General features: G+C 45.2%; 1 protein-coding gene across 2 annotated transcripts in view; it reads right to left on the reverse strand.

Annotated features, from left to right (window-relative positions):
• The window catches only part of ogdha (oxoglutarate dehydrogenase a), a 52,287-nt gene that overhangs the window by 23,948 nt on the left and 3,399 nt on the right, over window positions 1-24,940 (reverse strand). Inside the window, exons 2-7 of one of the 2 annotated variants that reach the window (XM_083978980.1) lie at window positions 23,548-24,003; window positions 16,813-16,989; window positions 13,182-13,284; window positions 7,688-7,732; window positions 5,438-5,482; window positions 1,510-1,625 (exon numbers count right to left, since the gene is read on the reverse strand). In XM_083978980.1, coding sequence (XP_083835106.1) covers window positions 1,510-1,625; window positions 5,438-5,482; window positions 7,688-7,732; window positions 13,182-13,284; window positions 16,813-16,989; window positions 23,548-23,787 — 726 coding nt within the window. In that variant the 5' untranslated portion in view covers window positions 23,788-24,003. The remainder of the gene's footprint in view (window positions 1-1,509; window positions 1,626-5,437; window positions 5,483-7,687; window positions 7,733-13,181; window positions 13,285-16,812; window positions 16,990-23,547; window positions 24,004-24,940) is intronic. The other variant, XM_083978981.1, reaches the window with a different exon arrangement.

The following is a 24,940-nucleotide window of genomic DNA, read 5'->3' on the forward strand; positions in this document are numbered from 1 at the left end:
CCAATTACGATTATTAGGGGGGAAAAAACCCGATAACCGATTAATCGGCCGATTATTATTATTTTTTTAATTAAGTTTTAAAATTGTATTACTATAATAATATATCTATATATATTATATAATATATAAATTAGGGCTGCCTGGTCGACCAAAAAATCATTAGCCGACTACAATTTAATTGGTCGATTGGTTGCATGAAAAAAAAAAACATTTGAAGCCCTGTCTTGTCAAAATGAAGTCAAAATCAATATGGGCTTTTATTTTGAAGGGCCAAATACAGGAAGTCATGACACGTGATACTTTTTTGTTGTTGTTTTTTTTACACGGCACGGCGTCTCTCTCTCCCTCTCTCTCTCTCTTTTCAATTAAAAGCGATCAGCGGTTGCTGCCGTGCCCGGCACCGTGTCAAAGCGCTCACCGGCGGTCAGTCTCACAATGTCACAGAGCAGAGACATGATAGTCCCCGCTGCAGTCAGAGTCCCGCAATGCTCCACACCGCGGACCCCCCCACCCGTCACACAGCCTCAGCTCAGTCACTCCCTCCCTCATCTACTGTGTTTATTGGTGATAAATGAGCATACTGGTGCCGGTAAAACCCGACCCCGACCGGCTTGTTGAATCTCGGACCCAACACGGCCGGAGACGAGCATTAATTAATTAATTCACAACCCGACCGCGGTTAAAAAAAAAAGAAAAAAAAAAAAAAAAAAAAAGGGAAACAGAAAGACAGATCAGTCACTCTGCTGTGTGCTGTGACTGAGGTGGTAGTGGATGGAGTTTGTCATGAGGTCGGCGCCGGTGCGGGGGAATCTTTTCAAAGTAAAACCAAGTTTTATTCCCTGCATTTTATTCCTGAAAATATCGGCGACAATCGCAGAGTTTTGGACGATTACCGATTAGTTTCAAACGGGCTATAATCGGCCGATTTAATCGGCTCGCCGATAAATCGGTCGGGCCCTAGTCTGTTCACAACACTGTATGTTGTAAATCTCTGGGCAGGGCTATTATGGGCTGGCGTTGCTAACGGGAGGAGTGCAGAGAGTCTTCTACTGCAATTAAAGTACTTAGGGGCTATTTGGAGATCATACAACCCCACTTTAAAAAAAATGATACTATCCCTTTAAAACCCCACAATCTCTTTTTTCTTTGTTTAATTTAAAATAACAAGCAGCACAGAAACTTCACATTGTAGACTTGACCCTCAAAAATAAGACTGCGACTTCTATTCCGAACTTAACGGTATTTCTCTGACAATAATCGTGACATCACTTATCTATAGTTCATCTGTGAAATCGGCATTCACAATCCGCTCCACAAAAAAAATCTCTTATTCGCACAAGACACTTACGTCGTCCATCTTCCTCAAAGTGAAGTCTGACGGAACGAGAATTTAAAAGAAAACAGCTTCCAATGGAAAAACCTGCAAACTAACACCTGCGAAATGTCACTTTTACTTTAAGAAAACCTGAGATGTGTGTGTGTGTGTGTGTGTGTGTGTGTGTGTGTTACCTCCAGGCGGCGGATGATCTCCTTCAGGGGGAGCGCGCTCTCCGAGCCGCCGATGAAGGTGGTGGTCGGCAGCCGGAACACCTTGTCCAGGTCGGAGTCATCCAGACCGTAGAAGCCTACATGTCCCATGATGCACCACGGGGACAGGAAGGAGGAGGGGAGGGAGGGGAGGGGAGGGGGGGAGAGGGAGGGAGGGAGGGAGGGGGTTAAGGGAGATAAAGGGGGGAGGAGGTGAGGAGAGGAGAGGAGGTCACAGAGATGTGAGAAACATGCACAGGTGAGTTAGTGTCAACCAAGATGGAGGAGAAACAGACACATGGAGGCATGCAGGAGGAGGAGGAGGAGGAGGAGGAGGAGGAGGGAGGAGGAGGAGGATGGAGGAAGAGGAGGAAAGAGGAAGAGGAGGGGGGGGAGAGGAAGAGGAGGAGGGGAAGGAGGGGGGGGAAGAGGAAGAGGGGGGAAGGGAGGACGGAGGAAGAGGAGGAAAGAGGAAGAGGAGGGGGAGGAGGAAGAGGAGGGGGGAAGGGGAGGAGGAGGAGGTGGTAGAAGAAGAGGAGGGGGGGAGAGGAAGAGGAGGTACAAAAAGAGGAGGAAAAGGGGGGAGGAGGAGGAGGAAGGAGGAGCAGGAGGAGGAAGAGGGGGAGCAAGAAGAAGGAAGAGGAGGAGGAGGAAGAAGAAGAGGGAAGAGGAGGATCAGAAGGAGGAGGAGGAAGAGGAAGAGGAGAGAAGGGGGGAAGAGGAAGAGGAGGAAGAGGAGGAGGAAAAGGAGGAGGAGGAAGAGGGAAGAGGAGGAGGAGGAGAAAGGGGAGGAGGAGGAGGGTGAAGAGGAGGAGGAAGAGGAAGAGGAGGGCGGAAGAGGAAGAGGAGGGGGGAGGAGGAGGAGGAAGAAGAGGAGAAGGAGGAGGAGGAGGATCAGAAGGAGGAGGAGGAGGGAAGAGGACGAAGAGGAGGAGGAGGGAAACGAGGGATCAAAGGTCAAACACAAAGAGATGAAGATAGAAGCAGAGATTCTTCGTTAGTGTCGTTCACATCAAAACGCTCTGAGCTCAGTTTCCTCTTCAACACAACGTGGATTCATCCGCCGCTGAAAGTAGTCCCAGTCCCATTAAAACATTAAAACCACTTCCTGCTTCATGTGTGTGAGTTTATCTAGTGATGCGTTCACTTGCTGCAGGTAAACTGAGCTCTGTGGGGGGGGGGGGGGGGCTGTGTGTGTGAAAAGCAACCGGCTCAAAGATACAGATGGGTGTAAAGTCTGCAGCTCGTTGGAGTATGATGGCATGTATACGGCCGTCAATCCATTAAAAAAAGGAAAATAAACTAATTAATCGCACAATTTTCTGGAATTAATCGCGATTAATTGATCAACTAATTAATTAATTGCATTTGTCGCCTTAAGACTGAAGCTCATAACGAATATTTATTTATGTTAAATCATCAATTTAATGTAGAATAAACACAAAGAAAGTATATTTAAACAGTCCTGTTGACCCAATCTGTTCCCTTCCTCCATCCTTCCGCTTCCTTTCATCCTTCGTTCCCTTCTTCATCCTGCCTCTTTTGATCTAATTGTCCCATTCTGTTCCTTCCCTCCATATTTCTTTCCTTCCTTCTTTCCACAATACTTTTTTCCTTCCCTTCATCCTTACTTCTTCCTTCCTTTTTGACCCAATCTTTTCATCTGACTTACCTTCCTTTCTCCCTTCCTTCTTTCCACAATCCTTTCCCCATTCCTTCCTTGACCTAATCTGTTCCTTCCCTCCATTTTTCTTTCCTTCCTCTTTTGATCTAATTGACCCATTCTGTTCCTTCCTTCTTTCCACAATCCTTTTCCCCTTCGTCCTTACTTCTTCCTTCCTTTTTGACCCAATCTTTTCATCTAATTTACCTTACTTTTTCCCTTCCTTCTTTCCTCCCATATCTCCCTTTGTCCTTCCTTCCTTCCTTCCCTTCCCTTCCTTCCTTCCTTCCTTCCTTCCTTCCTTCCTTCCTTCCTTCCTTCCTTCCTTCCTTCCTTCCTTCCTTCCTTCCTTCCTTCCTTCCTTCCTTCCTTCCTTCCTTCCCTGGCCCAGGAGAACAACAGGAGGGTTAAACATTCCTGTTTAGGATGTTAAAATGTCCTAAATGAGGTAGTTTCCAGTAAACTCTGGACTATCTCCCTTCAGGACACTTGGATTGCAGTGGACGAGCAGTGTGGAGGAATATTAAAGGGTTGTTGTGTAGTTTTATGGACGTTTTTGTGTCTGGTGCTATTGACTCTCATATAATTATGAGATAAATAATATATTTTTTTGGTGAACTATTCCTTTAACACTCGGCCTCTACGTGGCTGGACGGGAGGAAGGAGAAGTGTCCACGAGCTGAGACGACTTCCTGTTTCATAAACTAAACAAAATAAAACACAAATACAACAACAACAACAACCAGAAGAGGAGCAGCGTCATGGCAACAGTTATGGGATGGATCGATGGATGCATGGATGGTTGGTTGGTTGGTTACGGCTGTTTAATCATTATTATTTCACAGCCCAGAGGGATTATGGGAGAGTTAGAGGAGATGTTACAGAGAGAGAGAGAGTGTGTGTGTGTGTGTTGGGGGGTCGGGGGGAGTGACATCACACTGTGACATCATCGACTTATAAACTTCCCGTGTCCTTAAATCCAACGAAACAACCGGCACAAAAAAACCCCCAAAAAAACGTTTCCTGTTGCGCTCAAACGGCCGAACAATCAGAAATCAAGAGGCTGAGCTGGACAGAGCGACCGCGGATTCAGCCAATCAGAGAGCAGCACCAGCAGCAGCAGCAGCAGCGGCAGAGGCGACGGCGGCGTTGGGGGGCGGAGTCACACACACACACAAATACAAACACGCACACACACACACAACGCCTCTGTGTGAACGTGAAGCCAATCGACAGGCAGCACGCCGGCCCTAGAGCGCTGGAAGAGAGAGTAACGACACCACCATTGACTCCCGTGGTAATAAGGGTTTAAGGGTTTAAGGGTTTTGCGCCCCTAGTGGCAGGATATGGGTATTGCAAAAGCGCCCAGAAAACCCATTCACTCCAATGTATGTGTGTTGCCCACTTGCTTGTAAATGGATGAAAACGGCCGTGTTTTTGTTTTTAGGTGTCTTGGTCATATCAGATTACACTTATAATTAGTTTATTACAAAATGTAGATTGAAACATTAAAGGGACAACGAGGAGTTTCTATTTGGTTATGAAAAAGTCTCATATTAATGTGGATGAATCTACGTTACCACTTGTTAATGGCTCCATTTTAGATAAATCTATGGTTTTGTCTCTATGGTTATTTTGTTATTATTAGTGGTGGTGGAAATGCTGGGCGAGCCGACCAGCGTTTCTTTACTTTCGGTTTCGTGGCGAGTCATGAGAATAACGCCGCCGAATCTCCGTTTATGGTGGGAACTACGACGGTATGTGATCGTCTTCCAACCTCTGACTTTAATTCTTGATGAATGAAAACATGAGTCTGTCTTGCACCGGTCAAAGAATTTCACGGTGCGGAGGCTCATAAATGTAGTGGAAACACTTCACTTTAACAAAACTCCTCGTTGTCCCTTTAATATTTATCTGTAAAGGATCCTCAATGATGCTATTAACGTGGGTGATCTATAAATGTCCTTAAATTATTGAAAACACCACACTTGCTCATTCACCAACAATGCAGAGATGTCAGTTCTTGGGCGCTTTTGCAATACCCATATTCCTCCACCAGGAGGCGCTTCCATTGAACCAATGCTGTCCTTACTCTCTTTTCCAGTGCTCTAGCCGGCCCCTCCCCCTCCTGACAGGGGGGCGGGGCCACGGGGGACAAGGGGGCGGGGCAACGGGGGCGATGACAAGGGGGCGGGGCCATGGCAGCCACTAACAGGTCGTCAGGCACAAACAGGTGTGTGTGTTTACCGCTCCGTCTGCAGCCCACACTAAACTGAGAGTGGCAGTCTGCCTCTGAAACACACACATACACACACACAACACGTTATGTAACGCACACACACGCACGCACACAGAGAGAAAGAGAGAGTGTGTGTGTGTGTGTGTGTGTGTGAGCCAATCACAGACTCTGAGTCTACATCAGGTTGTTGAGCTAAAACGACCTGACGACGGCGGAGCAGAGCCGTGAGCTGCTCAGAGCTACGCTACGGAGGCTCATTATGGGATTTCTTTGTTGGTTTCCCTCATCAAACTCATCAAATACACAATCCAACAACTCCACAACGCTCTGGTGGACAAGTTGTGAGCTGCACATTCACCACGCTATGAGATAATAACACAACGTTACCACACAGAGTTGTTTTAGAGGGAAATACAGAGACTGCTTGATGAAAAACTGTCCCTGAAGGCAACGCACATCAGCGGTTTTGCATGAATTTCCCTCTAAAACAACTCTGTGTGGTAACGTTGTGTTATTATCTCATAGCGTGGTGAATGTGCAGCTCACAACTTGTCCACCAGAGCGTTGTGGAGTTGTTGGATTGTGTATTTGATGAGTTTGATGAGGGAAACCAAGAAATCCCATAATGAGCCTCCGTAGCGTAGCTCTGAGCAGCTCATGGCTCTGCTCCGCCGTTCTAAAAACAGCTTGCACCGACAATTAAAGGTAACGAACCTACTGCTATGACTATAGGGATTATGGTAATGGGGCCAATTTGACAAAATGTTGAACTATCCCTTCATCTCAGATAAAAAAAAATGGCCGTCACCTGGTGAAGCTTCTCCTCTAATCTACAGTTGGTGCTACTAGCAGCTAGAAGCTAACAGAGCTAACAGAGAGGTCACTATGAGGTCACGCTGAGCTTCAGTGTCTGAGCTTCAAACCCAGAGAGACTCACAGGCTGCTCCACCTGTCTGTCCTGATCAACAGGTGTGTCCAGACATCTCCTGGTCTCTGTGCTGACAGACTCTTTGTCCTCTGCTTTATTCCTGTTCTCAGTTTTTAAGCCTCTTCTCTGCACTACTGTCGTTTCTAATGACGAATCTTCTGTTTTCTCTGTGAAACGCTCTGAGCTGAACAACCTCTGTGTTGCGTAATGTGCCCGACCCGTCATTACATATCATTAATGTCAGTGTAAAGTGAAATACAAGATTTGATTTGATTTAAACATATAATAAAAAATAACATATGAACAGAACTGAAATGTGGAGTTTGAGGATAAAACTGTTTTTGAAGGACTAAGATTTCAGCAGTGACGGGAAAAACAATGTCATAAAATAACGGTGTTACTAACGGCGCTACTTTTGAGAAGTTGAAATTTGACGAAGCTCAGCCAGTGGACAGGGCTTCAGTGCAGCCGACATGCCTCCAGCTGAGAGAACAGATGGATTTTTGATGATTTTAAAACCTAATTTCACAAACTAGAGGATTTTTTGGATCATTCAAGTCTGTCAGGATGGTTGTTCAGTAGGGATGTCACGATTACTTGTTTTCACAATTAATCGCGGCATTAAACGCCACAATTAATTGATCGTAAAGATTCCTAAATACTGTTACTTCCGAAAAAGATTGTCGGAACCATATCGGCATATATGCGCCAAAGTAAAGGAAAATGCACAGATACTGGTCCATTTACCTAGCGTAACACTTAATTCATAGGAATTTAAATGTTTGCGTGTCATTTGTAATTTAAAAAAAAAATTTAAATAAACTTAAACATTTGGTATAGATGACAATTAATGATTAAATATTTCAAACACTTCCCCCTGGGGATTAATAGCTGGTCCTATATTAAGAGATTAGTAATGTCATTATATTTTGTCTACATTTGATTTTACACATTTATAGTGTTGTGAAATGTATTAATGCATAATAATCGTGATAACCGTAAAACCATGATTATTTTTCTGACAATAATCGTACCAAGAAAATCTATAATCGTGACATCACTATTGATCAGACATCTGTGTGTGATGTGACTAACTCTTAAATCATCCACTGTGGAGACGTGATTGTCCAAAACCAGATGGCTCCTTCAATATAAAGTGTCTAAACTCTATTTTCCTCCTGTTGTAGACCTGCTTCTTATTTTCTGACAACCCTGTGGACACTTCCTTTGACCTGTGGGAGGGTTTGAAGCTCAGACACTGAACGATCAGCAGTGAACAGACGCTACAGTGTCTCGGCAGCAGGGACAGACCGACAGCAGCTGCTCGTACCTCCTACCGTCAGGATTCTCAGCCTCTCCTTGAAAACGGCCACGTCTGGAGGGGAAGGTCGCCAGCAGGGGGCAGCAGAGGGAGAGACACCCGGACACCGTTAGTGCTTCTACCCGCCGGCTCAAGACCGGACACCCACGACCACTTCACACCACCACTACCACCACAACTACCACAGCTACGGCTACTACAGCTGAGACAGAGTGAAACGGCGCCCTGACGTCTCCACGGCGACACCACCTGGTTGGTCCAGACTCAACTCAAAGGTGTGGCGGTGGTGGAGACGGGAGGAAGCAGATAACACCATGCTGAGGCCGAACACACCTCCACACAGAAGCAACACCACAACCAACCCACACTCACCCCCCCCGGGACTGGAAGCCATTCTGCACAGGTTACCGTGACAACAGCAGGCTGACATCAGCTAAATCCAGCAACAACATGAAACTTTAACGGCTGTGTGAACTCACCAGAGTTGGTCACTCTAGTAAGGGACTGCCCACTCTTTAGACGTCTTCTCTAAAGGACTGCCCACTCTTTGGACATCCTCTCTAAAGGACTGCCCACTCTTTAGACGTCTTCTCTAAAGGACTGCCCACTCTTTATACATCCTCTCTAAAGGACTGCCCACTCTTTGGATGTCCTCTCTAAAGGACTGCCCACTCTTTGGATGTCCTCTCTAAAGGACTGCCCACTCTTTGGACATCCTCTCTAAGGGACTGCCCACTCTTTGGACGTCTTCTCTAAAGGACTGCCCACTCTTTAGACATCCTCTCTCAAGGACCGCCCACTCTTTGGACATACTCTCTAAAGGACTGCCCACTCTTTGGACATCCTCTCTAAGGGACTGCCCACTCTTTGGACGTCTTCTCTAAAGGACTGCCCACTCTTTAGACATCCTCTCTCAAGGACCGCCCACTCTTTGGACATCCTCTCTAAAGGACTGCCCATTCTTTAGATGTCCTCTCTAAAGGACCGCCCACTCTTTAGACGTCCTCTCTAAAGGACCGCCCACTCTTTGGATGTCTTCTCTAAAGGACTGCACACTCTTTATACATCCTCTCTAAAGGACTGCCCACTCTTTGGATGTACTCTCTAAAGGACTGCCCACTCTTTAGACATCCTCTCTAAAGGACCGCCCACTCTTTAGACATCCTCTCTAAAGGACTGCCCACTCTTTGGATGTCCTCTCTAAAGGACTGCCCACTCTTTGGACATCCTCTCTAAGGGACTGCCCACTCTTTGGACGTCTTCTCTAAAGGACTGCCCACTCTTTAGACATCCTCTCTCAAGGACCGCCCACTCTTTGGACATCCTCTCTAAAGGACTGCCCATTCTTTAGATGTCCTCTCTAAAGGACCGCCCACTCTTTAGACGTCCTCTCTAAAGGACCGCCCACTCTTTGGATGTCTTCTCTAAAGGACTGCACACTCTTTATTAGGGGTGTAACGGTATATGTATTCGTCCCGTGCCGTCACGGTACGGGGGTCACGGTTCGGTGCACACAGTCACACGACGAATACGTCTGAATGAATATTTAAAAAAAAAAAAAAAAAAAAAAAAAAAAAAAGTTGAGTCCTCACTCGAATCCAGGTGGCGGTAATGAGCCTCGAAGCTGCCTGCAGCCGTCATAGCAGACGAAGAAGAGAAGTGATGAGAGAGTGAAGTTAGAGGAGGAGCTGTCTGCTTCATTCATGTCACTGTGGCTTCTCAATGAAACAAACGGCGGCGGCGGCGGCTCGCGACCATAATACATCCATGCTCGCGACTGGTCCACCGGACAAAGTCCGTCGGCGATGTTTCACGGATGCGCGGTGCGTCGCTAGAAACGCATCAAACACGTAGCGTATGTTCAACCCGATATGTCAATCACTGGTGCAAGTAAAAAGACTAGTTGTGTGCAACAACTTATCCCGCTGCTTTTAAGCCTCTTGACATGAACACAGACAGGTGAGGAGAAAAGGAGACCGCACACTATATATAATCAGACACATTTTGTCTGATGAAGGGCTGACGCCCGAAACGTGTGAGTGACATTAAACTGTCACGGGAGCTTTTAACTAGTGTGCGGTCTCCTTTTTTCCTTACCTGTGTCTTTCTTGGTGGTCCAGCACCTAGTCTTCAGTGTTTTTGGGGGATGTGCGTGTAGCTGCCTAATATGTTTTATGAACACAGGCAGGACCAGAAACATCACCAAAGTAACTGCTAGTCTAATTTAACTGTGTAAACCAACATTGATGTCAGTTTATTGTTTTGTTTTTTTAATAATATTTTTTTAATGATAATTTAATAATTCGAATAATAGTTGCCAGTTGTCAAGTGCACGTTTTTTTCCTCTAGAATTAATGAATGGCATTATAACACTCCTAATGCACTTGTTTTATTTTGTATTCTTTTTTCTTTTAACTTTTATAACACGAGACAGATTTTAGTTTTACATTCAATTAGTGTCTGTTGTACCGAAACCGTACCGAACCGTGACCCCTGAACCGAGGTACGTACCGAACCGTGACTTTTGTGTACCGTTACACCCCTACTCTTTATACATCCTCTCTAAGGGACTGCCCACTCTTTGGATGTACTCTCTAAAGGACTGCCCACTCTTTAGACATCCTCTCTAAAGGACCGCCCACTCTTTAGACATCCTCTCTAAAGGACTGCCCACTCTATGGATGTCGTCTCTAAAGGACTGCCCACTCTTTGGATGTCCTCTCTAAAGGACTGCCCACTCTTTAGACATCCTCTCTAAAGGACTGCCGACTCTTTGGATGTCTTCTCTAAAGGACCGCCCACTCTTTATACATCCTCCCTAAAGGACTGCCCACTCTTTGGATGTCTTCTCTAAAGGACCGCCCACTCTTTATACATCCTCCCTAAAGGACTGCCCACTCTTTGGATGTCTTCTCGAAAGGACCGCCCACTCTTTAGACATCCTCTCTAAAGGACTGCCCACTCTTTGGATGTCCTCTCTAAAGGACTGCCCACTCTTTAGACATCCTCTCTAAAGGACTACCCACTCTTTAGACATCCTCTCTAAAGGACTGCCCAATCTATGGATGTCTTCTCTAAAGGACTGCCCACTCTTTGGATGTCCTCTCTAAAGGACTGCCCACTCTTTAGACATCCTCTCTAAAGGACTGCCCACTCTTTGGATGTCCTCTCTAAAGGACCGCCCACTCTTTGGATGTCTTCTCTAAAGGACCGCCCACTCTTTGGATGTCTTCTCTAAAGGACTGTCCATTCTTTAGACGTCCTCTCTAAAGGACTGCCCACTCTTTAGACATCCTCTCTAAAGGACTGCCCACTCTTTGGACGTCCTCTCTAAAGGACTGCCCACTCTTTAGACATCCTCTCTAAAGGACTGCCCACTCTTAAGACATCCTCTCTAAAGGACTGCCCACTCTATGGATGTCTTCTCTAAAGGACTGCCCACTCTTTGGATGTCCTCTCTAAAGGACTGCCCACTCTTTGGATGTCTTCTCTAAAGGACCGCCCACTCTTTATACATCCTCCCTAAAGGACTGTCCACTCTTTGGATGTCTTCTCGAAAGGACCGGCCACTCTTTAGACATCCTCCCTAAAGGACTGCCCACTCTTTGGATGTCTTCTCGAAAGGACCGCCCACTCTTTAGACATCCTCTCTAAAGGACTGCCCACTCTTTGGATGTCCTCTCTAAAGGACTGCCCACTCTTTAGACATCCTCTCTAAAGGACTGCCCACTCTTTAGACATCCTCTCTAAAGGACTGCCCACTCTATGGATGTCTTCTCTAAAGGACTGCCCACTCTTTGGATGTCCTCTCTAAAGGACTGCCCACTCTTTAGACATCCTCTCTAAAGGACTGCCCACTCTTTAGACATCCTCTCTAAAGGACTGCCCACTCTATGGATGTCTTCTCTAAAGGACTGCCCACTCTTTGGATGTCCTCTCTAAAGGACTGCCCACTCTTTAGACATCCTCTCTAAAGGACTGCCCACTCTTTGGATGTCCTCTCTAAAGGACCGCCCACTCTTTGGATGTCTTCTCTAAAGGACCGCCCACTCTTTGGATGTCCTCTCTAAAGGACTGCCCATTCTTTAGACGTCCTCTCTAAAGGACTGCCTACTCTTAATATGTCTTCTCTAAAGGACCGCCCACTCTTTAAACGTCCTCTCTAAAGGACTGCCCACTCTTTAGACACCCTCTCTGAAGGACTGCCCACTCTTTAGACACCCTCGCAACCCTTCAGTGGCTGATCAGGCCTGTTTACGTCCAGTCACACAACAACAACAGGGCTTGTTCAGACCTTCACACTAAAAACATGGAGGTTGGTGTGAACACAGCCTCCACAGCGCTAACACCTGCTATAGGTGACTCCTCCTCCTACCGGACACCTTACATCAGAACTAGGAACTAGTTCCCAGGCGGCTCCTTGATCAGGAACTTCAACAACACAATTATTCGACTTCTACTTGTCAGCATGTTTGGTTGTTTGGAGTGAGCTAACGATGCTAACACCAAGAGTTTCCCTTCACAGAGCGTCTGAGGAGCAGCATGTTTTCTGTGTTTTGGGGACGTTGTCTCGCCCGTTTCCGTTTCACACAGTGGTGACACAGTCTGTGCATTCACAGCGATCGGCCGACAGAAACAAACGGGTCAAAGCAGAAGCTGAAACGTGTGACGACAGGCGAGCCAACGGCAGCTAACACAGAGCTCAGCAGCAGTGGCCGATTCTTAACCACCAAGCACGAAACCAACGTGTAGCGGGACTACGATGTTAGTGTCTCCTCAGTGAGGCTGAAGTCGTCTCAGAAACGCTACACAACGTTTTAGGTCGAGAGGAGAGGATCACAGTGACGTCTGGTTCTTCCTCAGTCTCAGGTTCAGACACAAAACAACTGTGTAGATTAATCCGCTGTAGAAAGTAGTCCCCAACACGGACACTACTTCCTCCTGGATGTTTTCTTTAAAAAGCAGCAGCTGATTTGGACTTTTTCATGCCACAGCTGGTTCGTTCTGCACCGGAGACTTTAGAGGTTTAAGGCCGAGTCTCCTCCTCCTCCTCCTCATCATCCTAATGTAACGTAACACAGACACTCTGAGGACGAACCGCTGGGAAGTTTGATTTGAAAGAGAAGATTCAGGAAATAGACAGAGCCGACAATCAGTGTAGCAGGTGATGAGAAGATGACAGGATTATTCCCGTTATCTGAGGACGGACGGACGGTGTTAGTTTCAAACAGAAAAGTCTCAGAGATGCTCGTCATACAGAGTAGAGTTTCACATGTTCCCCGTGTATGAGGAGGTCCCTGAACGTCTCACGGAGGCTTCAGGTTCAAGACAAACAGAAAGAAACGTTCACTGTCCACAGGAACGGAGTGAAAACCTTCCTGAGGACAGTGAGGCGACAGAAACAAGCGCTCCCCGGACAGGAGGGGCGACGGGGGGGAGACTGAGGGGGGAGACTGGGTCTACAGAGACGGGGGGAGGGGGTCGGGGGGGGTTATCTCCTCACCCAGCTTGTCGGAGGAGGTGATAATGTCAGTGGGGACACACGAGTCCAGATCGGCGTCCATGATGCCGAGGGGGTCCAACTGGGCCACATGGTGACCTCGGATCTACAGGAAGTGACGAGAGCACAGAGCCCACCCGGGACAGAGGGGGAGGGGGGGAGGAGGAGGAGGAAGGTTGAACGAAATGATAGAAGGAGGGAGGGAGGAGGAGGAGGAGGTAGGTGAGGAGGAAATGATGCAACATAATGGGAAAGGAGGGAGGATGTGGAGTGACGAGTGGATGAGAAGCATCGGAGTAAAGGAGTGAGGGAGGAGAAGAGGGGGGAGGGAGAGAGGACAGAGGGGAGGAGAAAGAGGAGAGAGAGAAAAAGGGGGGGAGAGGAGAGAGGGGGAGAGAGAAAAAGAGGAGGGAGAAAAAAGAGAGAGGGAGAGAGAAAAAGAGGAGGGAGAAAGAGGAGAGAGGGAGAGAGAAAAAGAGGGAGAGAGAGAAAAAGAGGGGGAGAATGAGGAGAGAGAGACAGAGAGGGGGAGAAAGAGGAGAGAGAGAGACAGAGAGGGGGGGAAAGAGGAGAGAGGGAGAGTGAAAGTGAAAGTGAGAGAAAAAGAGGGGGAGAAAGAGGAGAGAGGGAGAGAGAGAAAAAGAGGAGGGAGAAAGAGGAGAGAGAGAGAAAAGGAGGAGGGAGAAGGAGGAGGGGGTGAGAGAGAGGGAGAGAGAGAGAAAAGGAGGAGGGAGAAAGAGGAGAGAGAGAGAAAGGGGGGGAGAAAGAAAAAGAGGTGGGAGAAAGAGGAGAGAGAAAAGGGGGGGAGGAGAGAGGGGGGGAGAAGGAGGAGAAGAAGAGGTTTTGACACAAAGGAAGGAGAGAAGGAGAGGAGAAGAGGAGGAGAGAAGAGGAGAGGGAGGAGGAGAGGAGAAGAGGAGAGGGAGGAGGAGAGGAGAAGAGGAGAGAAGGAGAGGGAGGAGAAGAGGAGAGAAGAGAAGAGGGGGAGGAGGGGGAGGAGGTGGGAGGGAGAAGCAGCGTTAACACCACAGGCTGTTTGTTTTTGTTGCGGCTCTCACCGACGTCCTGGAAGCCGGTGTTCACCGGAGCATCATCAAAATTCACACAGCTGATTCCCAGAGGGTCGAGCAGAGCATTATGATGCCCCATCACCTGCACACACACACACACACACACACACACACACACACACACACACACGCACACACAGCGACAGACACACACAGAGTTGTGACGACACAGAGAGCACAGACACCTAGAGGCCTCCACAGGTCGGGATAGTTCAACATTTTGGCAAATTGGCCCATTGCTATAATCCCTATAGTCATAGCAGTAGGTTCGTTGCCTTTAATTGTCGGTGCAAGCTGTTTTTAGAACGGCAGAGCAGAGCCGTGAGCTGCTCAGAGCTACGCTACGGAGGCTCATTATGGGATTTCTTGGTTTCCCTCATCAAACTCATCAAATACACAATCCAACAACTCCACAACGCTCTGGTGGACAAGTTGTGACCTGCACATTCACCACGCTATGAGATAATAACACAACGTTACCACACAGAGTTGTTTTAGAGGGAAATACAGAGACTGATGATGAAAAACTGTCCCTGAAGGCAACGCACATCAGCGGTTTTGCATGAATTTCCCTCTAAAACAACTCTGTGTGGTAACGTTGTGTTATTATCTCATAGCGTGGTGAATGTGCAGCTCACAACTTGTCCACCAGAGCGTTGTGGAGTTGTTGGATTGTGTATTTGATGAGTTTGATGAGGGAAACCAAGAAATCCCATAATGAGCCTCCGTAGCGTAGCTCTGAACAGCTCACGGCTCTGCTCCGCCGTTCTAAAAACAGCTTGCACCGACAATTAAAGGTAACAAACCTACTGCTATGACTATAGGGATTATTATGGCAATGGCAACCTGTGAAGACCTCCTTCGCTCTGAGCTCCTCCACCTGTTCAGAGGTCAAACAACAGTGATTATAAACTTCATTTACACACAGATTTTCTTTTAAACCACACAAACATCCCATAATAATAATAATAATATTAATAATAATAATAATATGTGTTATACAGTGACTAAAAAGAGAGTTCAGTTGTGTCACCATCAGTCAACAGGTCCAGGAATTAGACGGAGTCGCTGAGGGAGAAGACGAGTGAGAGCAGCACATGAAACCACACGATGGAGGAAACGTCACTTCAGTCATCGACACCGTAAACGCTCCGATAAAACCCTCACGGTGCGTTCACACCGGGCGTGAGTAAAACATTCGCCTCGCTCTACTCGCTCGAGTTTGCCCGCTGGAATATTTGTTTTTACTTGCGGCATTCGTGCAAATATTTTGAAAAGGGCGAATTTTGCGTTTTCGCTTCATTCGCGTCGCTTCATTCGCGCCGGCACAAATTCACGTCCAGTCGCGTCTGTACATTGACTTTGTATGTAATCTTATCACGCAAAAAATTTGTCTCCGTTAGACGTCGGGTCTGTTTCTAGTTTCTGTTCAAGTTCTAAGCTGCTTCATTCCTGCTACAGTTCTCAACGTGACAGAAGAGTAAAATGTGACCAGGGATGTCACCATTGCATGTTTTCACTTTTAATCGTGGTATTAGGGTGTTTTCACACATGTTTAGTGCGGCACCAAAGGTTAAAATGATACATTGTTTCATTTTTCAGTTAGTGCGGTTGCTTTCACACCTGCTTTTTGTCACTCGGGACCAAACTTGGAGAGTGTCATGTGTCCATGACTACCGGTTGGAATCTGGAAGCGCTGATTGATAAAACTTTCATGATGGAGACTCCAGCAGGGCCGGTTGTTAGTAGCTCTGTCATTTATTTCTATATTGTTTGCATGTAGCTATAACTCTGTTTGGTACTTCCGGTTGAACGATTCACACAAGTCACCTAATTGGTCATGAAAAAAGCGAGTTTCGCTTTTCGGCGCGCTGTTTGCATCCCTGAATGTGACAATAATGTGACTATATTTGATTTTACACATTCATAGTGTTGTACAATTATTTACTATAATAATCGTAGTGGGGAAGTAACGATTACAGGTATTAGAGTTGCAACTAACGATTATTTTCATCATCGGTTAATCTGTTGATTATTTAATCGATTAGTTGTTTGGTCAATAAAATGTTAAAAAATGTTGAAAAACATCAATCAGTGTTTCTCAAACCACCAGACGACGTCCTCTAATGTCTTGTTTTGTCCACAAACCAAAGAGAGACTCAGTTTATTGTCATAAAGGAACAAAGAAACCAGAAATATTCACATTGAAGAAGCTGAAATCAGAGAATTTTGACTTTTTTCTTTAAAAAAACGACTCAAACTGATTATTAGATTAGAATAGTTGACGATTAATTTAATAATCGATTATTGTTCCATTAATCGATGAATTGTTGCAGCTCTAACAGGTATAATGATAAACCAACGGTTAGTATTACCGTTTCAAAATTTAATTATCGTTAAAACCGCGATTGATTACCGCAATTTGAAAAAGCCCCGTTAAAGTTTCTATTGGAGGATTTACGGTGGTTTAGTTTCCGAGCTGGGACCACCAGTGACACCTGGTGGAGGGAGGAGGCCATGACAGCTGTGTGTGTGTGTGTGTGTGTGTGTGTGTGTGTGTGTACCTGGTAGGCCCTGATGAGCGACTGGACGGCCAGGTGATCCTCCACCAGCTTCTCCACGTTGGGCTGAGCTCCGACCAGCGAGGAGAGCTGAGGAGCGGCCGACAGCCCCAGAGGAGACTGGTAGGCCGCGCCGGGAGGAGCGCCCGCGTTGGCGTTACGGAAAAACACATCCCACGACTGCAGAGGAGGAGGAGGGGGGGGGGGGGGGGGGGGGGGGGGCGGAGGAGAGGAGGGGGCGGAGTCAGAGGTAAAGAGACAAGAGGAGAAAAACAACTGGTCAGTCATGTCTAGCAGACTGGGACGAGGACGTTGTAATGTAATAATCAATAGTGTTATTTTAAAATCAATAGTGTTATTTAAAAATTACTTTAGTGTTTATTTTGCACAATTAACCTATGTTTTAGGCATTTTTAATTTGAATGCTTAGTTTTGGCCCGCGACTCTCCACCCTGATTCATTTTTGGCCCTTCACTGAGAAGAATTTGGGCCCTAACCCTGGTTTAGACTAATCTGATGTTTGTTAAGTCTATAAAACCAATGATTGGACAAACATTGACTGAACTGAATAAATACAACACATAGCAACACAAAACACACACACAGAAATAGTAATGTTTCTTCAATCATCTCAGATTTGTCTAAACGGTGATAGGGCGTGAAAAATATGATATATAGCTAAACTCTCGTTCGTTACTACTGATCTCATTCACATAACGTGCTGGTTTTCTACCATGAAGTCGTTGTAAAAACGATAAAACGATAACGATGTACAGTATATCGCAAAATAACTTTTCCTCGACTAATCGCAGTGGTGTAGTGGGGATTTCTTTACTGGGTGGACGCCATCGAAATACAAAATATGTGACGTCATTGAAATAAATATGTGACGACAGTGACGTCATGGAAACACCATCCACTGCCACACGAGAGTTTAGTGTGACTGAACAAGACTGTAATTAGGGCCACGGGCCATCGCACCGGGCACTGGTCGATGGGACGGGAGGGAAAAAAAGAGCGAAAAAGACCAAGGATTGGTCAAAACACCGTTTTTATTTGGACCTAACCAACTCACGTATCCCTCCGCCCAGGGTTAGCGCCCGCCGATCAGCAGTTGGTTAGGTCCAAATAAAAACTGTGTTTTTCCTGCACTTTGAAGGGCTGGAAAAAATTATATTATAGTGAACAATGGAACTGTGTATTATTTTTCAGGTAAAACCTCTTTTAAGCCGTGAAAATAGGCCGTTTCTTTGGGTCTGTTCACAACAATGTATGTTGTAAATCTCTGGGCAGGGCTATTATGGGCTGGCGTTGCTAACGGGAGGAGTGCAGAGAGTCTTCTACTGCAATTAAAGTACTTAGGGGCTATTTGGAGATCATACAACCACACTTTAAAAAAAATGAAACTATCCCTTTAACTATCACAATTACTCGGGAACTCCTGCTTAGTTACTCTTTAGAGAAATAAAAGGCTGGGGGGACGGCGCACCCTCGCGTCCAACGTCCACTACACCACTGACTAATCAACAACAAATCGTCAACTGGTCGATGGTTTGGGGGCCGCCCCGGGAGAAACTGACTCTTAATTAACACAGACGTAACACAAGGGGTTTATCCTATTAAATAAATTTCTGAATGAATGAACGACCAAACCTTTTGCAACTGAGCGATATGTGATCCTATTATGATTCCTCTATAGACGAGATGCAGTGTTGTCCGATGGGCGGCAGCAGTCAACCCACGTCTGTGTGTAAACAGGTGAGTTCTACAGAACCAATCTCCTCGTTGTTTACAACTACTTTACTTCCTGGTAGAAAACCAGCATCAGAACAATAGTGACGCACAAGAGTTTCATTATATCCAGAGGTGGGTAGAGTAGCCAAAAATTGTACTCAAGTAAGAGTATAGTTACTTTAGAATAATGTTACTCAAGTAAAAGTAAAAAGTAGTCATTCAAACATTTACTTGAGTAAGAGTAGAAAGTACTTGGTGAAAAAGCTACTCAAGTACTGAGTAACTGCTGAGTAACCTCTGATTTGTTCGTTTAATGATCAGTGCGTAAATGTAGGCCTAATCTAATACACAAAAATATAATAGCAATGAAAAAATTCAGATATTGCCAAAGAACAACATTTAACAACTAAGACAAAAGCCTAAATGACATTTTTTTACAAAGTAACATAAATGAAGACAAATTCAGCCACAATAACTTACATAGGCCTATGAAAGGTCTATGAACTCTCCATAAGCTCTTTGTGTGGGTGTGTGTGTTTGTCTGTGACCCTGTGTGTGTGTGTGGGGGGGGGGGGGGGGGGGGGACAGGAGGAGTGGTCATGTGACTAGGAGTCATGTCTCCAGGTGTGTATGGGGTTTAAACTTCCTGGGGAGGAAGAAGAATAAGATGACCTGTATGACTGAGAACCTTCACGGACATTATCCACTATTATCCGCGACCAGACCGATATCGCTGTGTCCACGACATACCAGGGCTGACGTCATCCTAATCATTTACTAGCCACAGTTTCTCAAATTTGAGGCGGAGTGGCCGTCCTGTTTACCGCGGAGATTTTGTGTGCGGTCATGTGACTCCCTGGCTCTGTCTGATTGGTTACACGGAGGCAAACGTCGCGAGTGGCTACATCTGATTGGTGAAACGCAGTCATGTGACAGAGGCTCGAGAGTATCTCCATTAAAACATAAACAAACAGATCGCACATTAGATCGATAAGAAAAAGTAGCGAGTAGCGACCGGAATGTAGCTCAATGTAACGGAGTAAAAGTACCGCTTCTTCTGAAGAAATATACTCAAGTAAAAGTAAAGAGTAGGCTGCATTGAAACTACTCTTAGAAGTACAATTTATCCAAAAAGTTACTCAAGTAAATGTAACGGAGTAAATGTAGCGCGTTACTACCCACCTCTGATTATATCTCATTTTTCATGTCACTATATCACCGTTTAGAGCAGGGCTGCAGACTAACAGTGGCCCCTAACTTCAAATTTTAGGAGAGCAAGCAGAAAATTTAGGGGCGCACACTTGTAAATCGACTTGTAAAGCAAGTATTCACAATACTCACACACATTGACCTGCCACCTGTTATGACAAACGTCTCCCCTTTCATGTTTCACCAACGTTACAAAACAAAAGACAGGCAACTTCACTGGTTGCACATGTGCACAAGTAGATGAAAAAATTACTTGCACTGTCCCAAATTTAAGGGGCAAAATGCCCCATTCAGGGGCAGTGGAGCCCTGTTTAACAGTGAATAGTGTTATTTAAAAATTACTTCAGTGTTTATTTTGCACAATTAACCTATGTTATAGACATATTTAATTTGAATGTTTAGTTTTGATCCGCGACCCTCCACCCGGATTCATTGAGAAGAATTTGAGCACCCCTGGGTTAGACTAATCTGATGGTTGTTAAGTCTAAAAAACCAATGATTGGACAAACATTGACTGAACTGAATAAATACGACACATAGCAACACAAAACACACACACAGATTCTTCAATCATCTCAGATTTGTCTAAACGGTGACAGGGCGTGAGAAACTTGATATATATATACGTTTAAACTCTCGTTCCTTACTACTGTTTCTCATTCACATAACGTGCTGGTTTTCTACCAGGAAGTCGTTGTAAACAACAAGGAGATTCGGTCTATAAACAGTCGTCATGGAGACACTAAAGGCTGTTTCTTTACCAGTCTGTAAACGTAACCCTTTATTTCATTTTAACAAATTCAGTCTATGGAGAGATCTATATAGATATAGATATAGATATAGATATAGATATAGATATAGATATAGATATAAACACAGGTGCTTCTCAATACAATAGAACATCATGGAAAAGTTTATTTCTGTCAGTGTTTCAATTCAAGAAGTGAAACTAATACATTATATAGATCCACTATTACACATTAGGGCTGGACGATTATTGCAAAAATCATAATCACGATTATTTTGGTCAATATTGAAATCACGATTATTTACACGATTATGCGCGGGGGGGGGGGGGGGGGGGGGACTATGCAGGATTTATAGCTTGACCATGATACATTATTACCTTAAATAAACAGTGCCAATGTGTGTAAGGTTTTTAAGTTTATAATTTTAAATATTTATTCAAAATTAATTTAAAACTTTTTTTTAAAAGTTTTATGATCCAGCAGCAGAAACAGGGTGTTTAGCTTAATTTTTCTACATTTTTACCTTGAATAAACAGATTTGGAGTAATTGTCATGGTTTAACTTATTAAGAGGGAGAATGGAGGCTCTCTGCTTCATCCATGGATGAAATCCAACCTGGGAAGATCAGAGCCTCCGCCCCGCTGCGCTGTCCCAGCTCTCGTCACAAACGCACCCCATAACTTTTTTTTCCTTTTTTTTTTGGACGCGCCCCATAAGTGATCTCTTGTTTATGACAGATTAAACTACACAAATACACGTCGTAACATCGTATAACGTTATAACGGGGTGGGAGGAGGAGGAGGAGGAGGAGGGTTGTTGTTGTTGTGCGGCCGCTTTGAGGAGACGAGCGAGTGTTTTAAATTATTATTTCCCGTTCATTCGTCCTGAGCGGTGGCCGCTGCTCTCTCTTCACTGGCGCTGATTTTTAAACGCCGCCGTCAACACACGAGTGGACTCGTCCACAGCATTAACTGAGAGAGGAGCAGTGCAGGCGCGGGGGCGGAAGCGCGCATGTGTGTTTTTCAGAATAAAACATAAATAGACAAAAAAATAATCGTTTATCTTCGATTACAGTGTTTTTATGATCGTGAGAAGCCAAAATCGTAATCACGATCAAAATTCGATTAATCGTCCAGCCCTATTACACACAGAATGAAACATTTCACGTCTTTATTCATTTAATTAATTTTATTCTTAATGATTATGGCTTCACATTTAATGAAGACCTAAAATTCAGTTTCTCAAAAAAAAAATTGAATATTAAAAAAGTAATAAATAATATAAATGAATATAAATATTAATATATAATAATGAATAAAAAAAATACATTTTAAACATGGAAATACTGTTCTTCTGAAAACTTTCTATGTCCATCTATACGACTGTTTAACTTGAACCACTGGAAATGGACTTTTCCACGATATTCTAGTTCATTGAGATGCACCTGTGTGTGTGTGTGTGTGTGTGTGTGTGTGTGTGTGTGTGTGTGTGTATCGACCAGAGGAGAGAGAGATGGATGTTTTAAAGCATCAGAGCTCAGTGAACTGCACTCGAGACCAGAGGCATTGTTGCGTTTCCGTGGTAACGGGGACACAGTGTTACCTCATCGTTGTCTGACTCAGGTGTTTAGTGTTTCAGTGTTTCAGTGTGTGTGTGTGTGCGTGTGTTGTGTAAGTGTGTGTGGCTAGTTAGCTAAGCTACCGACAGCAGCAAGGTCACAGTGATGGTTACGTAACGACTGTGACATGTAACGTGAACCTCACACTGACCTCAACACACACACACACCTCGCTGCAGGCGTTACTGTGTGTGTGTGTGTGTGTGTGTGTGTGTGTGAGCCTCCATGTTCACTATTAGAGGCCACTGATTATCTATCACATACTTATTCAATTAAAAAAAACTTGATTTACTCCAAGAGAGCAATTAAAATGAAAAAAAAAGAGGATTAATCCCAGTAGAGGTCACATGACAGGAAGTACGACAACAACTGATCTAATGTGTTATTTAAACAATTAAACGATTAGTTGTTTGGTCAATAAAATGTTAAAAACATCAATCAGTGTTTCCCAAACCACCAGACGACATCGTCCTCAAATGTCTTGTTTTGTCCACAAACCAAAGAGAGACTCAGTTTATTGTCACAAAGGAACAAAGAAACCAGAAATATTCACATTGAAGAAGCTGGAATCAGAGAATCTGGACTTTTCTTATTAAAAGGGATAGTTCAACATTTTGGCAAATTGGCCCATTGCCATAACCCCTATAGTCATAGCAGTAGGTTCGTTACCTTTAATTGTCGGTGCAAGCTGTTTTTAGAACGGCGGAGCAGAGCCGTGAGCTGCATTTCTTGGTTTCCCTCATCAAACTCATCAAATACACAATCCAACAACTCCACAACGCTCTGGTGGACAAGTTGTGAGCTGCACATTCACCACGCTATGAGATAATAACACAACGTTACCACACAGAGTTGTTTTAGAGGGAAATTCATGCAAAACCACTGATACACGTTGCCTTCAGGGACAGTTTTTCATCAACAGTCTCTGTATTTCCCTCTAAAACAACTCTGTGTGGTAACGTTGTGTTATTATCTCATAGCGTGGTGAATGTGCAGGTCACAACTTGTCCACCAGAGCGTTGTGGAGTTGTTGGATTGTGTATTTGATGAGTTTGATGAGGGAAACCAACAAAGAAATCCCATAATGAGCCTCCGTAGCGTAGCTCTGAGCAGCTCACGGCTCTGCTCCACCATTCTAAAACAGCTTGCACCGACAATTAAAGGTAACGAACCTACTGCTATGACTATAGGGATTATGGCAATGGGAACAATTTGACAAAATGTTGAACTATCCCTTTAAAAAAAACGACTCAAACTGATTATTAGATGATCAAAATAGTTGACGATCAATTTAATAATCGATTATTGTTCGTGTGTGTGTGTGTGTGTGTGTGTGTGTGTGTGTGTGTGTGTGTGTGTGTGTGTGTGTGTGTGTGTGTGTGTGTGTCCCGTCCTCCTCCGACCAGCAGGCGGCGCCACTGCTCCTACCTTGTGGACACTCTTGGGATCCTCCAGCCAGGCGTAGTACATCTCCTCCACGTAGTTGGAGCTCGTCCCGTTGAGGAACGGCTCGGAGGCCACCGGCGCCGAGTAGCACCTGATTGGCTGAAACGTCCTTGTGCCCGTGGAGGCGACTGTGATTGGCCGCTGCTGCTGGCCGACAGTCTGAGCCGCCTGCGAGGCGGTGAGCGGACGCAACCGCGCCGCACAAGTCCTTAAACGGTGCATGACCGAGCGAGTCCTTTAAAGTGACGCACACACGGCGGCGCTGCGGTGCGGCGGTGGCGTGGTCCGATGGGGGCGAGGAGGAGGAGGGGGGAGAGAAACGACGACGTCCTCGACCTCAGAAACCAGGTCAGGAAGAGACGTCCAGACGTCCGAGCTCAGAGAGGGAGGAGGAAGGAAGACGCCCGCTGTCCACTGGTCGACTGGTCGACCTGTCCACTGGGGAGAGAGAGACACACCGGGTTAGATCACAGCAACAACACTTAACCCATTTAGACCTAAAAGGCCCCAAAAAATGACCATCGCCTACTAAAAACGTATTTTCTCAGGCTCTGTTGCAGATAAAAATATGAAATAAAAAACATTGGAAAGCTTACAAGTGTGGCTTTTATTTAAAATACTTCTAAAAATACATGTTTTACAATAAAATTTAATCAATCAATAATGAATAGCAAAAATATCAATTTATCGTCAAAAATGTACAATTAATATTGTGTGTGTGTGTACAGAAATGTGGAGGAGAGTACACAGTAACCGTTAGCGGTTAGCATCCGTGGCCATAGATATACACTGTCAGCGCTAACTAGCGGTTAGCATCCGTGGCCATAGATATACTGTCAGTATGATCCGCGGCTACCGTTACCGCTAACTAGCGGTTAGCATCCGCGCCCATAGATACAGTAGGCCTATATACGCTGTCAGTATATCTATGATCCGCGGTACCGCTATCGCAAATTAGCGGTTAGCATCCACGGCTACGACTGCTTCCCAGCTCACTACAACCAGAGCGATTATATTTCTATGGCTCTGACTACAATGGCCGTGTGTCGACCCCGCCGTTTACGTTTGTATCGGACCACAGATATGAATCGGTGAATCCCCCCCATCCCTATCAGTATTTTGCCTGCAGCAGTGCAGCACTTTTCCCCCCTGGGTGACATATCAAAACAAGCGACACGCGCTAGCGTATTTTGACCAATCATTAAGCAGTCACCTGGGCTCTAGTTTATAATATTTCAGCTCTAACTAGGGCTGTTTGATTTTCTTCTCTGAAAAATCGATTTCCGATTACGATTTTTTTGCTAAATGACAAATTATTTTGTGTGCTGTTTGTGTCTTTTTAAATGGACCTAATCGACCGTGAGAGCTGTAACTG

This window comes from Trachurus trachurus (assembly GCF_905171665.1).
Source record: "Trachurus trachurus genome assembly, chromosome: 9".
In the NCBI taxonomy this organism is placed as follows: Eukaryota; Metazoa; Chordata; class Actinopteri; order Carangiformes; family Carangidae; genus Trachurus; species Trachurus trachurus.